Source organism: Mustela nigripes, chromosome 1 (genome assembly GCF_022355385.1).
Source record: "Mustela nigripes isolate SB6536 chromosome 1, MUSNIG.SB6536, whole genome shotgun sequence".
Classification (NCBI taxonomy): Eukaryota; Metazoa; Chordata; class Mammalia; order Carnivora; family Mustelidae; genus Mustela; species Mustela nigripes.
In genome coordinates this window covers 11,703,973-11,722,300 of record NC_081557.1, presented here as the reverse complement: position 1 = coordinate 11,722,300, position 18,328 = coordinate 11,703,973, and the positions used below count along the sequence as shown (strand labels likewise).

Sequence of the window (18,328 nt, the reverse complement as noted above, 5' to 3'; positions counted from 1 at the left end):
GGGGCTCCTGGGGACGGGGGAAACCCCCGCAGGTGCGGGTTTGCCTTAGCGCCCCGCTCGGGAGGGGCCCTTCATTCTGGAGGCGACTGAGCAGAGCCGCAGGGAGGGGGAGCTCTCGGCGAGACGGCGACAGCGTCCGCACGGCCAGAGGGTGGGCAGGGGGGGCGGGCGGGGAGGGGAGCCCGGCGTGCCTTTCCGAGCGCGAGCGCGCGGCGAGATCCCACCCCGGCGTCTGCAGAGCCGGAGGCGCAACTGGTGCGAGGGCTCGGGGCTCGCCTCCCCGGCAGCCCAGCTCCGGCCGCGCGCCCGCCCGGGCTTTGCAAGGCGGGGGTCCGTCTGCGGAAAGCCGGGCATTTGCATGAAGCCGCTGGACCCCACGGAGCAGCGGCGGCAGCGGCGGACCCCGGCGGCGGCGGCGGCGCGCGGTCGGAGCCGGGCGGCCCGGGTGTCCGGGCCCCGGTGGATGCGCGGCTGGGGAGCGGCCCATGGGCCGGAGCTGAGGCTGCCCGGGGCGGCGGGGCGCGGCGCTGGGGGCGCGGCCGAGGCCCGCGGGCGGCGGCGCAGGAGGAAGCGGAGGAGGACCCGCGCGCGGGGCCCGGGAGGCAGGCAGAGCAGCGCCGCCGCCGCCGCAGCCCGGGGCTCGCCATGCTCCTGGCCTCGGCCGTGGTGGTCTGGGAATGGCTGAACGAGCACGGCCGCTGGCGTCCCTACAGCCCGGCCGTGAGCCACCACATCGAGGCGGTGGTCCGCGCCGGGCCCCGCGCGGGGGGCAGCGTGGTGCTGGGCCAGGTGGACAGCCGTCTCGCGCCCTACATCATCGACCTGCAGTCCATGAACCAGTTCCGCCAGGACACGGGTGAGCCGGCGCCCCTGCCCCACCCGCGCCCACCTCCCCTCCCTGCCCTGGGATCTCCTGCCTCGAGAGCCCCCCGGGACCCACCCAGTCCTCAACTCCGCGCAGTGTGTCACCGGGAGGTGGTTGTGGAGGGGGCGCTTTACTCCCCACCATCCTCTTACAATCCCCCTGCAATAAATGTCCCTGCAAGTACTATCAGGGTTCTCGTTATGCAGAGGGAGCCTCAAGCGAGCCCCTAAGTGACCCCTTTCCGCGCCCCCTTTTAAGCGCTCGCTGGCCCCAACTTCTCCCGTGTAGAAATTCGAGGGCCGGCCCAGCCCGCAAGCCATCCCAGCCGCTGGGAAAGGCTTCCTGCTCTCATCCTCACACCTTGGCTGACCCTGCTTTGCCTCAGGCACCCTTGGGACTGACACACGTCCCCCTCGTCACCCACCTGACTGCCTCTGCCCCTTCTGTGTGGGATGCCTTCCCACAGCTGGCTCCCGGGGGTGGGACCCGCGGAAGGGAAGAAGGGGTTCCCCGGAGGCGTTGGCGGTGCCCTAGCATGGGAAGGGTGGTCGCCCTGGGAGGGGCACCGGGAGCTGGGGGATTCCGGGACATGGAAGGCCCTGGATGCGGTGGCATTGGCCGGTGCCGCCTCTGCACTGCAAGTGCTGAAGCAACAGGCCTGAGCAGATGGGGAGAGGAGGGGGAGGGACGCGGCTCCGGAATGCCTGGCAGGGAAGCCGCTCCCTTTGTCCGTGTAGGAGGAGGAGGTGGTGGATTCCTAAGGAGGAAGGGTACCCAAGCTTCCTCCTGAAACTGCCCCCTCTGAGGGACACTCTGGTCTCCCAGAGCACCAAACCCCTATCTTTTCATGTGAATCCAGTTGCCACTGTGGCCGCCACAATCCCACTTGCTTACTGACCAGCCTTTCCAGGTCAGAGCAAAGCGGAAAGCCTTGCAGGGAGGAGGTCAGGGGGATGGGTCCCTGGCAGGACCGAGCAGCTGGTCTTCGCTCAGCTCAGGGTGGCCAGGCTTCAGAGGACCTGGGACAAGTCTGCCTTTCTAGGATTCTCTTTACGAGGGTGGGAGACTGTTTCTGGAATTCTGGCTGGGCTTTCCCAAGAGTGTGACCCCGGAGCCTGCAGAAGCAGGTGTGCTGGGGAAGGGCTAAGCAGGATGACCCGGGGAGTCCCAGAGGATCAGAGAACAGCTGCCTGAGCCGGGCATCCCAGCCGCCTTGGAAAGCCCCCACATCCTGTGTGCTAATTAGAATTGTCATGGGAAAGAGGCGTCTTTCCACCCTCATGTCCCCATCTTTAATCGTAACTACCAATAGCCTTTTTGCCAGGGACTTTGCAGATACCGGGCAGCTGAGTAAAGCTTTCTGGAGGGAAAGGATGCCAGAAGTCTTAGCATCTGGAGGGGCTTAAACCCTGCTGAGAAACGGAGGGAGGTGGGGCTGAGAGCGCCTGGGGGGAGGGGGGAATGCGGAGGAATGTAGGGAGATTGAGAAAGAGGATTAAGTGTGGTGCAGGGGGAGGGGGAGGATGTAATTGGGCAATTGGGGTAAAGGTTGTGGAGGTGAGGTTGGAGGCGGCGGATTGGGGGTGAGGGGTGGTGATGGTTTGCCGAGCCCCGGAGGAGGGACCAAGGAGGACTCGCAGTTAAGACACCTGCTGACAGGGCATTCCGGTCCTGCTCCGGAATAAGCAGGCCGGAAGGTGTTCGCTTTTCTGTTTCAGCCTGAATCTCTTTAGCATATGGAGAAACACCCTGGTGACATAAAGGTCCCAGCCCCTGTCCCACATTTGGGAGGGAGTGAAGTTTAATCATTGTTTTGGGGTGTCTAAGATGGGGAAGAAAGACGACCTTTTGACAGAAGTGAAGGCACAGAGAACATGGGGTTGAGGGACTGAAGCATTATCTCCCCCCTTTCCCCCAGGTCTGACTACCCTTCCCTGGGGACAGGCTGACCACAGCCATGAGTCCCCTCAGACTGGAGGCCGGAGGCAGAGAGCTAGCCCTGCATCATTTTAAAGACGGCCGCGGGGCCTGTTTTATATTCGAGTCCGTCTTAGAGGCGCAGGACTCAGACTGCTTTGGATTCCATGCGCTCATTCTAGTGGTCGGTGGGTGAGCGGGTACTGAGCGCCTCGCTCCGAGTGCCAGGCCCTGTGCTGGGTGCCGGAGGCGCTGGGCTGAATTCCCAGGAATGCCGGGCTGTCAAGGAGCTTGTCAAAGCAGAATAGAATCTCTGGGTTTCTGGGCTCGGAGCCCCCTCCTCTCCCTTCTCTGCCAGCAGACGCAGAGCTCCTCTCAATATAGCTCATTGATGAGGCCACGACAGGGTAGGAACTTTATCCTGCCGGCGCCCAGGCAACCTCAGCCAAGCCCTAGCAATGTTTAATTAAATTACCCGCCATCCCCAAGCCACAGTTTGAAGCTGGGAACCAGAAACATCCCCATAAACAAAGGAGAGCTGGAAGTCCCCTGCCTAGAGGCGAGTCTTCTCTCTTTTTGTTGCCTCCTCTATGTGGGGACATTTCCTGACACGGGAGCCCTGTTTCTTCAGAAGTTGCCTGCCCTGCTGGGAGGGAGGCCTCAGACTCTGGGCTCCCCGGGCTCCAGCCATGCCCACCCTGTCTCCAGGGAGATGGCTGGGAGGTCACAGATACCCTCTGCTGCCTTTGTTTGCTCTGGGCCCTTCCTCCCCTCACCGTGTCTGGGTTTGAGGTTATTTGCACTCGGTGCTGGTCTCCGCGAGTGTTTTGGGCTAAGGAATCTGGAGGAAGGGAGAAGGTGGACGGTGGAGGGCATGGTCTTGGCTGCTCCCAGAGCCTTGGTTGGGTCCTGTCCATCTGTGGTCATTTATCTTGACCAGACTCGCCTTTTCTGTCACAGGACAGTGTCCTTCAGCATCCGTTGCCCCCTGTATCGTCAGTACCTCTGACGGTCACCACCTGCAGGGCTCCAGCCCCAGGACGTGGGGAGCCCCAGGCTGGGAGTGGGCAGACTCATTGGCTTCCTGTGTGACCTTGGACAAGTCATATAGCTGCTCAGGCCTCGTGTTTCTCTGTGGAATGAAGCGCAGCCTTAAGAATCCTCTGGGCCCTGTCCTGTCATCATGCCAGGGGACTGCGTTTGGCCTCTGCACCAGTTAGGACGCTGCTCAGAAGTGACCTGGTGCGAGGCAGGGTCCTTTCTAGCTCCAGGTTTTCTCTGCAAATTTTGCCTCTTCTGGGTCTTTAATATGGTGAGAAAGGTCAGATGGAGAGAGATGAGTGGTTTTGACAGAAGCTGATGTTTAGGTCCCCACAAGACCCTCTGCCCTGTGTGAGCACCGGAGAGGACGCGAGTGTCATGAGGGCCACGTGGCTGTGACACTGTGGGGGAGGCCGCAGGCCCATCGCACGCATTGTCGTTTAGTCCTCACAGCGATCTTAGGACGGACCTACCATCCCCATTTTACAGGCAGGGAAACAACTTGGAAGAGAGTATGTCATTCCCCGTTGCACAGCTAGTCAAAGGCAGAGCTGAGATGCCAAATCAAGTGTCCCACGCTCTCCTCCGTCATCGGTGAACAGTTCTGGGACGCCCACTTCGTGCAGACACGTGGGATAGCCCAGGAGTGGGACATCTGGGGCTTTGCCCTCGTGGGACATTCCAGTGGGGCTGAGTGGGACATTCCAGTGGGGTTGGAGGGGCCCAGAATTCTCTGGCACAGGGATGCACAGATGTAAAGTGCCCTTGAGACAGGGTCATGCCTGGAAGGTGTCTCCCGCAATTCCCAGGAGCCAAAACAACTCAGGTGCTTTGGAATGCAGGTGTCTGAGTTGCCAGGAAAAACGGAGTTTCTTTCTCTTTCTCCTTGCCTAGTTTATGACCATTCATTATTTCTATCCCATTAGAGGCTTTTTCTTTGGGTCACTGCACCCAAGGACTAAGTGGATTCCTCAGATCATCTGGTTCATGGTCCTGCGTTTAGAAGAGGCCAGGACTCACCCATTCCAGATTACGGAGGTCTCTGACAATAGAGAATGGAAACCCCACAGTGACATTCTTCTGTCCCACAGCTTTGGTTCTGAGGTCTGCCTCTGTCTCTAACCCGCTGGGGCTGAATGAACTCAGCACCTTTCCCTCCAAAATCCAGCTCTTCCCCTTGACCCTTGACACCCTTCTGCCTGCAGATGGTGCCACCGTTTTATCACCTGCCCATTGTCAAGACCTCAGGATTCTTTGACTCTTGTTCAGAGCCTTGTTTAGGTGCCCAGTGTGCCGAGCGAGGCGCATGGACCTTGTGGCCCAGCTGCTGAAATTCTTGTGCGTGATGAAAATCCGGGGTGGCTGTTCCCATGCAGATTCCCAGGCCCCAGAGAGGCCAGTGATTCCTCGTAGTGGCCGGTGGGAACTCTAGAAGGTGTTGCTAATCGGCACCCCAGGAGATTCGGAAGCAGGTGATCCTGGAATCTGTCACCGAAAGCATTCAGCTACTCAAGGTCAAGTCCTACCCACTTCTTCTCCCTAGGGTCCCTCCAGTCTGTCACTTCCTTTTCATGTTCACTGCCAGGACCCTCATTACCTCTCACGTGGAATTCATGACCAGAGCAGCTCTGGTCCCGTCACTTCTGTGTCACAGACATCACTGGCCCCTCAGTGCCTACAGATAAAACCCAGCATCCCTGCCTGGCCCTCCAGACTGTCTCTGCTTTGACTGTAACACATCTTTCCAGGTTTCTCTGCCTTCTATTCCCCCCTGACTCCTGACAAACAGATGTCTTTTTATCTTTATGTATTCCCTTAGGGTTCTCTGACACCCCCTCCCCCAAGTAGTCACAAAGCCCCTTCTAGTGAGATGCCATTTTCGCCTGTTGAAATTCTCCTTCTCGTGCAAGCCTTGCGGTCCTTGTCATCCATTTCTTTGAAATGTTCTCCGACCCGTCATTCTTTCATTTATTCAGTCAGTATTTATGGAGCTCCTGGGACATGTCAGGCACCAGGGAGACAGCCATGAGCAGACACCTGATACCCACCCTGCAGGACTGGGGGTTCAGTGAAGAAAGACTGACATTCACCAAATTAATTCCACCAAGAAACGTGTGACTGCACATCAGGATAAATGCTGTAAATAAAATAAATAAATAAATAAGAGTGGGAATCTGACCTGGTGAGGGCAGCCCGGAGAAGTTTCCTTGAGGAAATGAGCAAACTCTGAAGGATGAGCACAAAAAAGATGACAGAGGGTTTGGGAAAGGAACCAGCCTTGTGGAAAGGCCCCAGAGGAGAAGCAGGGGGGTTGGGGGAGTGGAGAAGAGGTCACTGTTGCTCCAACGTGGGCACAGGTCCCGGGGCATGAGGTGGCCCGCAGACATTGGGGGCTGGGAGGGTCAGATCCTGTGACCTAAGGGGAGGTCGTGGAAAGGGGTTTTAGCACGAAAGGGATGTGGGTGAATTCTCTCAGCCCCCGGGCCTTTTGTGGGCACCCTTCTTCTTTGCACATTCTGCTTCATAAATAGTGATGCGCACACTTGTCTAGTTTTAGATTGTAAGCTATTTGAGTAGGGCCAGAATCCGCAGAGCAGCCGGTGGGTTGAGTAGCAGCATGGGATAAATGATTAAATGCCCAAGTAGCCAGAAGTCTTCCGTCAATCATAGCACGTTAACTGAGTCCTTCTGAGAGCCAGGCAGCGCCCTAGGTGCTAGAGCTTAGGGCTGGATGGTGGTGTCTCTGCCTTTGCTTAAGGACCCCCTTACGAAGAATGCCGAGGCCGGCACAGGCACACACAGCACAGGGGCAGGAATCCACAGATAAGTACCCCAGACCTCCCGGGAGGCAGGGGGCCTGGACTGGGAGAACATTTCAGGAAACTGTTGGCAAATGGCATAGGACCCGAATGAGGGTAACTTCATTAGGTAAAAATGGCAAAGGAGGGTGTCTCAAGTGGGGGGGGGGGAGCTGGGAAATAGTAGGTAAGGGAACTCAGGAGGATGAGAGGAGTAGAGGAAAAGGCAAGCATGGGGGAGCTAAACCTGGGGGAGCCACAGCTAGCTTCCAGAAGTTCTGTGGCAGCTCTCCAGCATCTCTGAGGTTGGTCCCACTGTTAAAAATTGCCTCTTGGGTACACTGGGGAGCACTGGACAAGTGCATTGCCCCTGCCACCCTGGAAAGAATATAAAACAGGGTCATTTAAGCTCTCTAAACGTAATCTCCTCATTTCTAAAAGGTGTTTCTTAGGATTGCCATGAAGATCATATGGGATGAGTTAGGAGTTTCCTAAATAATAAAGATTGTATAAGGAGTTACCTATAATCTCTCTCTTTCACTCACACAAACACACACCCCACATCCTCTGAACTCAACTTTCCCTATGCTGTCTCCATCGGCATAGACATATAATAGAAAATAACTTACAATGATAATCAACCAACTGTTATTGAGCTCTTGCCCTGTGGCAGGTGTTATTTTAGTGCCTTATATTCAGTCCTTCCTTTAACCCGCAAATCCACCCTTTGAAGTAGCTACCCTGGCCCAAGCGAAGGAGGAAACTGAGGCTTAATCACACAGCTGGAAGGGACAGAGCCTCCGCTGTTGGACCCAAAGCCTGTGCTCTTTGTTCCCCAGTGAGCTGGCTACTTAGGAAGGAAATGGAGGCAGACCAGGGAGCTCCTGCCCACCCCCTTCTTCCTCCTCTCCCTCCCATCCCGTACCCCCCCACCCCCACCACAGTTCCCCCAGCAGAAGTCCTGGTGCTGAATAGGGAATTGTTTTGCTTCTCCCTCCGGCCTCTGAATGTTGATGTTTTGGGTCATTAAGGGGCTCGGAGTTGGGGTTGGGGGCGGGTTATGACCCTGGCAAAGGCCTGAATAGCCATTGTTCCTTTTCTTCCCCCCTTGAATGGAATTCTGTCCCCAGTCTTGGTGTCTCCCTCTGGGATGGAGGAGGGGGTGGGTCAGAGGCCGGCTAGGGGAGCCTTTTCCCACCACTTTGATGGCTAGAGCCTAAGCCACAGATGCGAGATTCAAGCACCCTTGGGGTCCTCCCAGGCCGCCTCACCCTGCCTTGACCCGGGCATCTTCAGCCTTGATGTTGATATCCATGAAATGAGCCCTGACTGGGCATGAGTCTGAATCCAGGTGTGGGGTGGGTGGGGGAGGAGGCAAGACTTACAGGCTTAGTTTCCCTCCAGTCCCGCAGGTTCATTTCTGCTGTACTCCTGCTCTGCACGGATGCTGGCCCCCTTTCCTTGCCCCCTCCCTTAGTGAGACTGAAAATGAAAATAATCCTATCTTTAGGAGGGTTTGGGCTTTTTGAAAGAAAGATGCTAGAGAAATAGAAAATTATTACGCTCATCACTACTGAATTAAATATACGATTTAAGTATATGATTTAAAGCTCCTAAGTGTAAGAGAGTTCTCGTAACCTGATTTTCTATTTTTGTTTTTACTACACCCTTAAAGGGACAGGGAGCATGCTCTAGCTCCACGGGCTGCTTGGCAGCCTTCCTGGAGGCAGAGTCTTCTTCCTCCGGCCTGCAGGCTTCTGTGACCCTTTGTTCTTTCCCTTCGTAGTAGCCCTCGATGATGAGGGAGCAGGAGGCTGGCTGAACACAAAGCACCGAACCTCAACTGGGTTCTAAAACTTCATCATCAGGCAGGGACATTTAGAGGCTAGGGGAGAAGGGGTTCCATATTTATGAGCCCCTACTATGTGTCAAGGGCTTTCAGTGCCTCAGTGCAGGTGCAGGAGAGATCTAGAACCTGGCAAATATATATTCCTTGAACGAATTAAGTGGGTCACATTTAATTTTCACAAAAATTCTGCGAAGGACTCATTGTTTCTCAGGGGAGGAGGTTGGGGAGTTCTACATACACTCATACGCTCGGAAGTGAATCAGTCTGGCTGCAGACCCAAGGTCTCAGAACTGCAAATGGGCAGGGGCTCTTTCAGGTATCCCGCTGGGCCCCACACCCTTCACCTTGTCACCAAGATGCTCCCACCCCTGCAAGGACACACTCCTTGTGCAGGAAGGTATCTCACTCAAAGCTGCTACCCCAGCGGGCAGCCTAGGGCCTGGCCCCGCAACAGGACCGATTCGATTCCTCTTTGCCTCTGAACGTAACACAATCCGGTTTCAGTCCTGGCTGACCCTGACCCTGTCCTCCATCTCACTCTGGCAGGGACGCTCCGCCCGGTTCGCCGCAACTACTACGACCCGTCCTCGGCCCCCGGCAAGGGCGTGGTGTGGGAATGGGAGAATGACAACGGTTCTTGGACGCCCTACGACATGGAAGTGGGCATCACCATCCAGCACGCCTATGAGAAGCAGCACCCCTGGATCGACCTCACTTCCATCGGCTTTAGCTACGTCATTGACTTCAGCACCATGGGCCAGATCAACCGGCAGACCCAGCGCCAACGCCGCGTCCGCCGGCGCCTGGATCTCATCTACCCGATGGTCACCGGCACCTTGCCGAAGGCCCAGTCCTGGCCGGCCAGCCCCGCGTCGGCTGCCTCGCCTGCGGCCCCTCCCTGCTCCTGCCCGCAGTGCGTCCTGGTGATGAGCGTCAAGGCCGCCGTGGCCAACGGGGGCGCCGGTCCGCTGCAGCCCCCAGCCGCCCGCAAGAACATGCCCCCATCTGGAGCCGTCAAGCTGCCCCCCCCACCAGGCCCTGGGGCCAAGCCACTGGACAGCACGGGCACCGTCCGAGGCCCGACGAAGACTGTCCCATCGCAGGTGATCCGGCGACAGGCCTCCAACACGCCCGCAGGGGTGACCGTGGGTTCTCCAGCCAGTCCCCCCGGAGCCAACGGCAAGACCGGAAGGGTGGCCCTGGCGACCTTAAATCGGACCAACCTGCAGCGATTGGCCATTGCCCAGTCCCGGGTGCTGATCGCCTCTGGGTAGGTACTCCCAGGACTGTCTCCCGCCATTTACTCATAAAGGGGCATCCACCCGGCTGACCCAGGCCAGAGGTGAGAGAGGGGCTGCCAAGACTTAAGCTCTCTGTGATCTTGTCCTGACCCTCTGGGTTGCCTTTGCGGGAGGAGGGCGGAGCCGTGTGGTGGCTGAAGGTGGGATCCGTCTGGGGTCTCTCTGCAGTCCTCTGGGGCCATCATATCTGGCTTCTGATTGAGACTTGGCATAGCTCTGGGATTCAGGACAGATCCCTAACATCCCAGAGTCCTGACTTCCTCCTCTGCAAAGGCTGGTGATAATCCCGGTGTTAGGCCGGCTGCTGAGAGCGCAAGGGTAGGCGCACCACACCCTAACAGGCAATACTAAATGAGCTCTCACCAGAATCTGGTCTGGGGGCTCTATCACCTCATTTAATCCTTACATCGAATCTTTGAAGTAGGCATTTTGATCCATTTCACCCATGAAGAAACCAGAGGTTCCCTTGCTCAAAGGCACAGAGCGTTCATTAGCTGAGACCAGGATTCAAGCTTTGGGAAGTCTGACAGAGCCCTCCTGTTCTTTTCTTTTCTTTTTTTTCCCCAAAGATCTTATTTATTTATTTGAAAGACAGATCACAAGTAGGCAGAGAGGCAAGCAGAGAGAGAGAGAAGGAAGCAGGCTCCCTGCTGAGCAGAGAGCCCAATGGGGGGCTCGATCCCAGAACCCTGGGATCATGCCCTGAGCCGAAGGCAGAGGCTTTAACCCACTGAGCTACCCAGGTGCCCCAGCCCTCCTGTTCTGACTCTGCCTGCTGCTTCTCTGTCAAGCACACCCCACAGTGCCCAGCCTATGGTAGGCACCAAATGTGGTTAGCCCCTTTCCTCAGAAACTGGAGGGCTCACTCCAGATTGGAAATAATAGTACATGTTTGGCGAGTACTTTTGTGTGTGCCAGGCACTTTCTGTGCATTGCCTTAGTACTTCCTGGGACAGGCTGGTGTTGTCGTGGGTTCTGTGATCCTCTTGGGCTTCCTGATTTTCACATGGGAGACACCCAGGTCCATGTGGTGCTCACGGCCTTTGCCTGCCAGCTCCTGGTTTCTGGTGAGATGGGCCTCTCCCACCGGCCTGCTCTCCCTTGTTCCAGAAGGGCCTCACCCTGCATGTGTCCCCTGAGCCCCAGATGGGCATGGGGGTTTACAGTGAGGTTGAACACCAGAGTGTAAAACCTCAGACTGCGTAGAAGAGGCTGCCTGCACACAGAGGTTCAGCAGCGGGAGGAAAGAGGAGGAGAGGAGCTGCAGAAGGAGAGGCCCAGCCCTCACTCCGGCCCCTGAACGAAGCCACCGTCTCTGCAAACTCGTTTCCTGTGCATGGGATGGGGATGGTCGGGCTCCCCTTGCCCACCTCATGGAGATGCTGTGGAAGCCTCCACGAAGGGAGATCATCCCGTGAGAGTTTATCAGGGGTGCTTGCCGGTGTTATCTCATCCCCTGGCCCCGTGCCCCAAGTCAGGCCTGGGCCCCCAGCTCAGAATTAACTTTCCAACGACGGTCACGTGGCTCAGGTGTCTTAGAGTGGGGGTTGGAGCCCCGGGTTTTAGTCCCCTTGTCCTCTGTCCTTTTGGCTAAAGCTCAGCTCCTTGTTGTATGTGAGGGCCTTTCGGGAATGGTCAGGTGCTGGTCAGGCGCACAGGATTTTCCTACGACTACTTCTGAGCTGACAGTATTTGGGAGAGGGGAATGGGCCCCGAAATCACACCACGGCTCACTTTCTTCCCCAGGTCAGCCAGCAGCATCCTTAGGGCCCCTGACAGAACTCCGGGGTAACTATTTGAGTGGCAGAGGGAGGGTCTTGAAGTGGACGAGAAACACAGCCTCCCGAGCCTGACCGCCCGGGGTGGGAGCCCAAGTTCTTTGGTCTGTAACTTGGCGCAGGTTATCCTCCCTCAGTCTTCAGTTTATTCATCTGCGAAATGGGAGAGTACTAGTACCTCCCTTCTCAGAGCTGTCACAAGGCTTCAATGAAATACTCAGTGTCTAGGTGGCGCACAGTGCATGGCCCATAGGAAGCGTCTGGTCCGGGTTTGCTGCTCTTGTTCACACGTATCTATCGAAGGTCATTGTTGAAGTCAGAGCTGAGCGGAGCCAAATGTCCCACCTCATTTCTGGAGCCCGTGGCAAATACCAAGTAACCCCACGCCCTAACCGAGCCAAAGGACCCCCAGATCCCTTTAAATCTCACCCAGGGAACTGGCGACTCTTTATCTCTCTGCTTTATTCCCCCTGCCTGCCAGTGGAATTGGAGCGAGAGAATGGGGCGGAGGTCCGGGCAGAGCCTTTTCAAAAGGGCTATAGAAACAAGCTTTTCTTTCCGCTCTGTGTTCCGAGAGGGGAGGCCCCGCCCTGCCCCTCTATCTTCCAGCCCTTTCCTTTTTCTATCTCTTACCACCACCTCACCCCCCCCACCACCATCTTGTCCTCCAGTCTTTCTCGGCCATTTAATTAGCGTGCTTACTCTCTTTGTGCGGCCCTGCCGTCGACCTTCTGTCGTGGAATGGCCCCTTCCCCTCCTCTCCCTGTCCGTGAGCTCTTCAAGCAACTTTCCCACGGAAAAGAGGAAGACCAGGGAGGGCGGGAGAGGTGGGCTGAAGAGAAGGGTTTGCGGGGAACAAAAGACCCTGTGAATTATTCAGAGACACAAGCAGGGGGTTTCTAAAGAGAAGGGGGGGGGGCTGCGGCGTGGGGGGGCAGGAGTCGCCCCTCTGGCCCTCTCCTCCAGAATTGAGGCTTCTCTATCTCCGGCGGAGACTTTGGTTGCTGGAGAGACAAGACCATTGTCCGGCCTGAGGATTCCTGGGTTGGCTCACAACTCACAACCTCCCCCCCTCCCCGCCCCCAAAACAGCACTTCTCACCATGGTATCTGCAGAGCTTTTCTCCTGCCATCAGCCCCCTCCTTCGGCCACCTTGCCAGCTCTTCCCTTTTCTTAGTTTTGTGCTTGAGAGACAGAAATGGAAACTGAGAACAGCCTAGCAAAATGGGGGAGGGTGTCTTTGGATGGTTAAGCCAGACAGCACTGGATGAGCGGAGTTGCCTGAAGGGTGTGAGATGCACGCCTGTTGCTGGGTCGCTGATTTCTGGAAGGAGGGCTCAGGCATAGACAGCAGGGGCCCCAGCAGGGTGTGACTGGTGGGGAGGACATGGTCCACCTCCATGGTTTCCATTTTAACCAGTCACCACCGTGGGGGAGGGTCTTATCAGCTGTGGTCAACTCAAGGATCCGAAGCATTGCCCACCTCTCAACTTTACACTGTACCCTCCATGTCCTCCAGAATCTCAGAAGACTGGAGGATTTCGGCAGGAAAAGGCTTTATGGAGCCCAGCTTCTTCTTACGGTTGGGAAACCAAGATGTAAATAACCACCCAATTTGTACAGGGCTTGCCTGTTTACAGAGTATTTGACCTGGATCCTCACAGAGACCCCGTGGATGGAGAAGTAGGGTGCCCCGTTTTGGGGTGTGGTGACTCGGATGTGGTTGGAGAAGTGCAAAGAGGTTGTGTGACTCTCCCAAAGGCCCAAAGCCACTGTGCCGAGCTGGACGAGAACGCAGGTTTCCTAACCTCTGCTCAGGGCCCTTCCACGGTTCCCTTCTGCATTCCGTAAGCAGATACCCGCCTCCTCCCGTTGGCTTCCACCATCCAGAGCCAGCGGACACATTGTTCCTTTCCCGGAATGGCAGGGACACCGTACTGCCCGGAGTCCGGGGTCCTCAGGTGGACCTTCCCTCTCGTCAGGCCTGGCCCCCTCCCTGGGTCCTTGGGCTGCCCAGGGTGTGTACTCTGGGGATTGGACTCCTTCCTGGTTAACCAGAGTGGGTGTGGAAACCTGCCAGTCCAGTTTGTGGGAACAAAGGTGGCTTTTGTCACCCAGATCACAGCTACTTATCAGCTGAAGAGGGGGGCCTTGGAGCTGGTAGGGGGGAAGGCAGGTGCGGGGCTGGACGGGGAGCGCTGCCCCCCGGTGGGGAGCTGGGGAATGGGCACAGGCCTAGGGCCCTTCCCTCCAGGTCTCCAGGCCTGCCCAGGGAATGCCAGTCTGCCCAGGTGGGGGACCCAGGGCTTAGGCAGCTGCCTTGCTCTTAAGCACTGAGGCAGGGAATCCTCAAGTCTCCCCTGCCACTGCAACCCCCCCCCCCCCAGCATCTGCTAACTCCAGACCCTCACAGGGTCACGGGTAAGGTGATCAAGGCTCAGAAAAAACTGAGGGGGTTCATGAGGAGTTACTGGCAGGGTTGGCCTCGAACCTGGTTCTCCTGACTCCTGTCCACCTTACCATGCCTGGCCCTGTGGGGCAGGTCACGGAGTCCAAAAGCAAGGCCGGGCCTCTTTTCCTGGCTGACTTTCCTTTGTGTTGAATTCAGCCTTCCCCTCCCCCCATGTGGGTTTGTTTTATCCTGGGGGAAGAGTAGCCCGTTGAGACACAAACAATCCCACATCTGTTCTTTCACTTCGTTCTCACAGCCCAAGCACACATGTCACGGGCCCAGGAAGGGGCCCCTGGAAGACTCAGCCAGGGAAGCACCCATCTCTGCAGGCATGTGGGGGACAGACAGACCCTCTGCTCAGCCCCGTGCCCACTCCTCTGTCTTCGTCGTGGGTTTATTCCCTACGCTCTCTGCGCTCCCATGTTCTCTGTCTGCACTGGGGGGTTCGCACAGACCCAAGACACAGCAGGGTGAGTGGCTCCAACAGGGGGCTCTGGAGCCAGACTTCCTGGATGTGATACACAGCCGTGTGGCGTCCACCAAGCTCGCTTAACCTCTCTGTGCCTCAGCCTCCTTGCGTAATAAAATGAGGCCGATGATCATAGCACCTCTTGCGTAGGTTGTCGGAAGTCTTGGATGGATTTATACACAGTGAGCCGTTATGACTGTGACAGGTACCAGGTGGGCTGTGTGCCTGCCCGCCATGACAACCCAAGGGTGAAGGGCCACGGGCTGCCTTGCTCACGGCTGCATCCCGAGGCTCCAGCCGAACGTCCCACATGAAGTAGGGCTCACTATGAATGGGCAAACAAACAAATAATAAACAATATAAAGACACAAGGGAGCATGGCTCCCCCCTCCTGTTTTCCCAGCACAACCCTGCCCCCACAGCAGAACCGCTGGCTCCTGGAGTCCTCTGTGACCCAGGCCAGGCGTGTCCCAGCCCACTTTCCTCTCCGAGCCCAGCTGTAGAAGCCTGGGTGGCGGTGGGGGGGCAGGGGAGGAGAGGGGGTGGGATGGTGCAATACCCGGCCCCCCGTGTCCCGTATTTCTCTCTTCGGCATCGTGGGAGGCCTCGCCTTTCCCAGGCAGCTGTGCGGACTCCTCTCAGCCTGGCTCTGGTTTCTGGGGAGAAGGACAGAAAGAGGAGGAGGCTTTGCTTGATATTTAGATTTCTCAGGGAAAAGGAGGGGTGACAGCTGTTGGAGCAGTGGTTTCCCAGTGTTGGGCTGCATCCTGTTAGCCAAAGCTAGTGGGAATGCAGGTTCCTGGGCCCCACCGGTGGGAGTTCTGATGCAGGCCCAGGGCTCTGTCTTTTTAACAGCTTCTTAGGTGACTCTAATGTGCGCCCAGGTTTGAACTTGCTGCTTTATTTATCATTCGGTCAACCAATACTCGCTGAATGCCTGCTAGTGTCAGGCTCTGAATGGAACAAAGATATTTGCCCTCACAGAGCTTTGATTCTGGAAGGGGAGGTAGTAAGACAACAACTTATTTTTAAAAGAATCGTAGAAGTTCCGCGAAAAAAAAAAATAGAGCAAGGTAAGAGGGATTGAGGTGGGAAGGGAGGAGTGAGCCACAGTATTAAATGAGACGGTCTTAGATTTTATTTTTTTTTTAAATTTTTTAAAGATTTGATTTATTTATTTGACAGATAGAGATCACAGGTAGGCAGAGAAGCAGGCAGAGAGAGAGGAGGAAGCAGGCTCCCTGCTGAGCAGAAAGCCCAAGGCAGGGCTCTATCCCAGGACCCTGGGCTCATGACTGGAGCCAAAGGCAGAGGCTTTAACCCACTGAGCCACCCAGGCGCCCTGAGATGGTCTCAGATTTTAGAGGTAACACTTCTGGTGATGCCTGGCTCAGTCGGATGAGCATCTGATTCTTGATTTCGGCTCAGGTCATGATCTCAGGGTCCTGGGATCGAGTCCCACGTCGGACTCCACACTTCACAGGGAGTCTGCTTGAGATTCTCTGTCTCCCTCTCCCTCTACCCCTCTCCCCCACAAATAAATCAATAGAATCTTTAAAAAATAAATAAATAAAGGTAACCCTTCTGTTTGTGGTACTAAGAACGGACTCTGCCTTGAATAGGGATACGTAGTTTCAGTATAAAAGAGGAACCCCCCTCAGTGGGCGAATTTTGGGGGTTCGAACACCGACCCATTTTGTCCCGCTTGTCAAGACCATAATGTACCCACTCTTGTCTCCCACAGGGTCCCTACCGTCCCGGTGAAAAACCTAAATGGGACCAGTCCTGTGAACCCTGCCTTGGCAGGTAAGAGAGACCCTGGGCTGCCCTTGCTCAGGGCAGAAAGAGGAAGCAGGAATGTCGGTAGAGGGCATTTATAAAAGAGAAAGAATTAAAGTGAATAGGATTTTAGGAGTGAGGCCGCCAGGGCAGGAAGAGTGTGGGGAGAACCGATTGTTAAAAGCAAAGCATGCTGTTGAAGGTGAGTGAATACATCTATTTCTGGGGAAAACTTCGAGGAAGGGGAGGTGGAGAATAAGTGAGTTCTGAGAACTTGGCTGGGAAGCAGAGTGTAGGTTTGTGGGGAGGGTGGTTTATGGGATGCTGGGCGCTAACTCTGCCGTCCTTCCTCATGCCCTGCCCTTCCAGGAATCACTGGAATTCTCATGAGCGCTGCGGGGCTGCCTGTGTGTCTCACCAGGCCCCCAAAGCTGGTCCTCCACCCACCCCCGGTGAGCAAGAGTGAAATCAAATCCATCCCAGGGGTTTCCAACACGAGCCGCAAGACGACCAAAAAACAAGCCAAGAAGGGTATGGGCCTCCTTATCTTATGGGGTATGGGAGTCAAAAGTTCGGGCCCCAGCCTTGGCTCGGCCGCCATCACTGAAGGTCACACCCATGGCTTCACCTTCTGTGCCTTTGTTTCTGCATCTGCTAAGTGGGCCCAATGGTACCCGTCCCAACGACTGTCCCCAACGTGGACTGTGTACGAATCAGATGGAGGCGCTTTAAGAAGGATAAAAACGCAGCACAAAGAGAGAAACATAAAACCACGAGGTGTGACACAGGAAAATCGCCCTGGCCCTGGCACCCAAACAGACTGGGTTCACACCCCGACTTTGCCACTGCATGTCGTGTGGCCGCAGAGAGCCTGTTTTCATAACCTTTACGATGGGGTGACAGCGCTTGGAACCAGTATGGGGCAGGTGTGGGCCAGACTGCATCCATGCCAGCCAGGGACGAACCACCGTCCTGTGTCCCTCTAGAGCCCCTAGATTTGTGCAAACCGTCCTTCAGGGCCTCTCTCCTGCCGGTGTGCAATCCCGCCACTAGCGGGACCTGTACCTACACTCACCCCAAAGAACCCCGTTCTAGCTCCGCGGCTGGTCTTTCCGGCTGCGGTACTGGCTGTGACATGTTTTGACCATCACCCCTAGCCCCCAGCTGGCAACCTTGTTTCGAAGTTTCAGTGGGATCTCACTTATATTGTGACTCGGCCCAGGGCCCAGCAAGTAATGGGCTCTCAGTTAATAGAAACTTAATTCTATAGAAGCAGGACAGTGGGAAGGAAGGGCCTGCACCCCGGCTTTTGAGAGTTGCACGATCTGCTTCCTCAAACCCTTGTCCTACTTCCCTGCTCCATCAAAAGTTCTCTACTTAAATGGACTCGATTGCCTTGTTCATCATCTGATAGGAAATGACAGGATTTCACACTGCCGTGGTCCTCCTGTGATTATTTTTTTTTTTAAAGTTTGTTTTTTAAAATTTATTGGTCAGAGAGAGACACAACTAGAGAGGGAACACAAGCAGGGGGGCGGGAAGGGGAGAAGCAGACTCCCCGCCGAGCAGGGAGCCCAATGCGAGGCTCGATCCCAGGACCCGGGGATCATGACCGGAGCCGAGCCCAGACACTTAACAACTGAGCCACGCAGGCGACCCTCCTCCTGTGATTATTAATAGCGCACGTTGGACCCTTCTCTGGAAAGGTGCTAAAGGACTCTGGGTCTATTCGCTCACCGGATTGTCAAAGCAACCCTCTGAGCTGGTGGTGTTGCTTTTTCCTGTTTTAGAGGGGAGAAAACAGAAGCTCAGAGCGGCTCGGACAGGGAGGTGCCCAGGGAGGCACGGACCCTTTTGAAGGCGTGTCGTCCTGCCTCCTAGTCCCGTCCCCAGAGAAACCTCCAGAATCACGGGAAGCTGGCAGGATGCTTGCCCGCTGCCGGGCTCTCTGCTGGCAGCCGCAGCACCGCCAGCGGCCAGGGAACAGCATCCCGAAGCTGCGGGCATCACTTCCTGCTTTCCCATGAAAATAACGTGACTTTAACACCACATTATATATCGAGATGGTACTTAGCACAT

The 18,328-nt window shown here is 56.2% G+C and overlaps 1 protein-coding gene across 1 annotated transcript in view; it reads left to right on the top strand.

Annotated features, from left to right (window-relative positions):
• The first annotated feature begins 556 nt into the window (after window positions 1–556).
• The window catches only part of DTX4 (deltex E3 ubiquitin ligase 4), a 36,075-nt gene continuing 18,303 nt past the window's right edge, over window positions 557–18,328 (top strand). Inside the window, exons 1-4 of the mRNA XM_059404917.1 lie at window positions 557–856; window positions 9,017–9,740; window positions 16,215–16,276; window positions 16,619–16,780. Of these exons, the coding sequence (XP_059260900.1) occupies window positions 646–856; window positions 9,017–9,740; window positions 16,215–16,276; window positions 16,619–16,780 (1,159 nt within the window). The 5' untranslated portion in view covers window positions 557–645. The remainder of the gene's footprint in view (window positions 857–9,016; window positions 9,741–16,214; window positions 16,277–16,618; window positions 16,781–18,328) is intronic.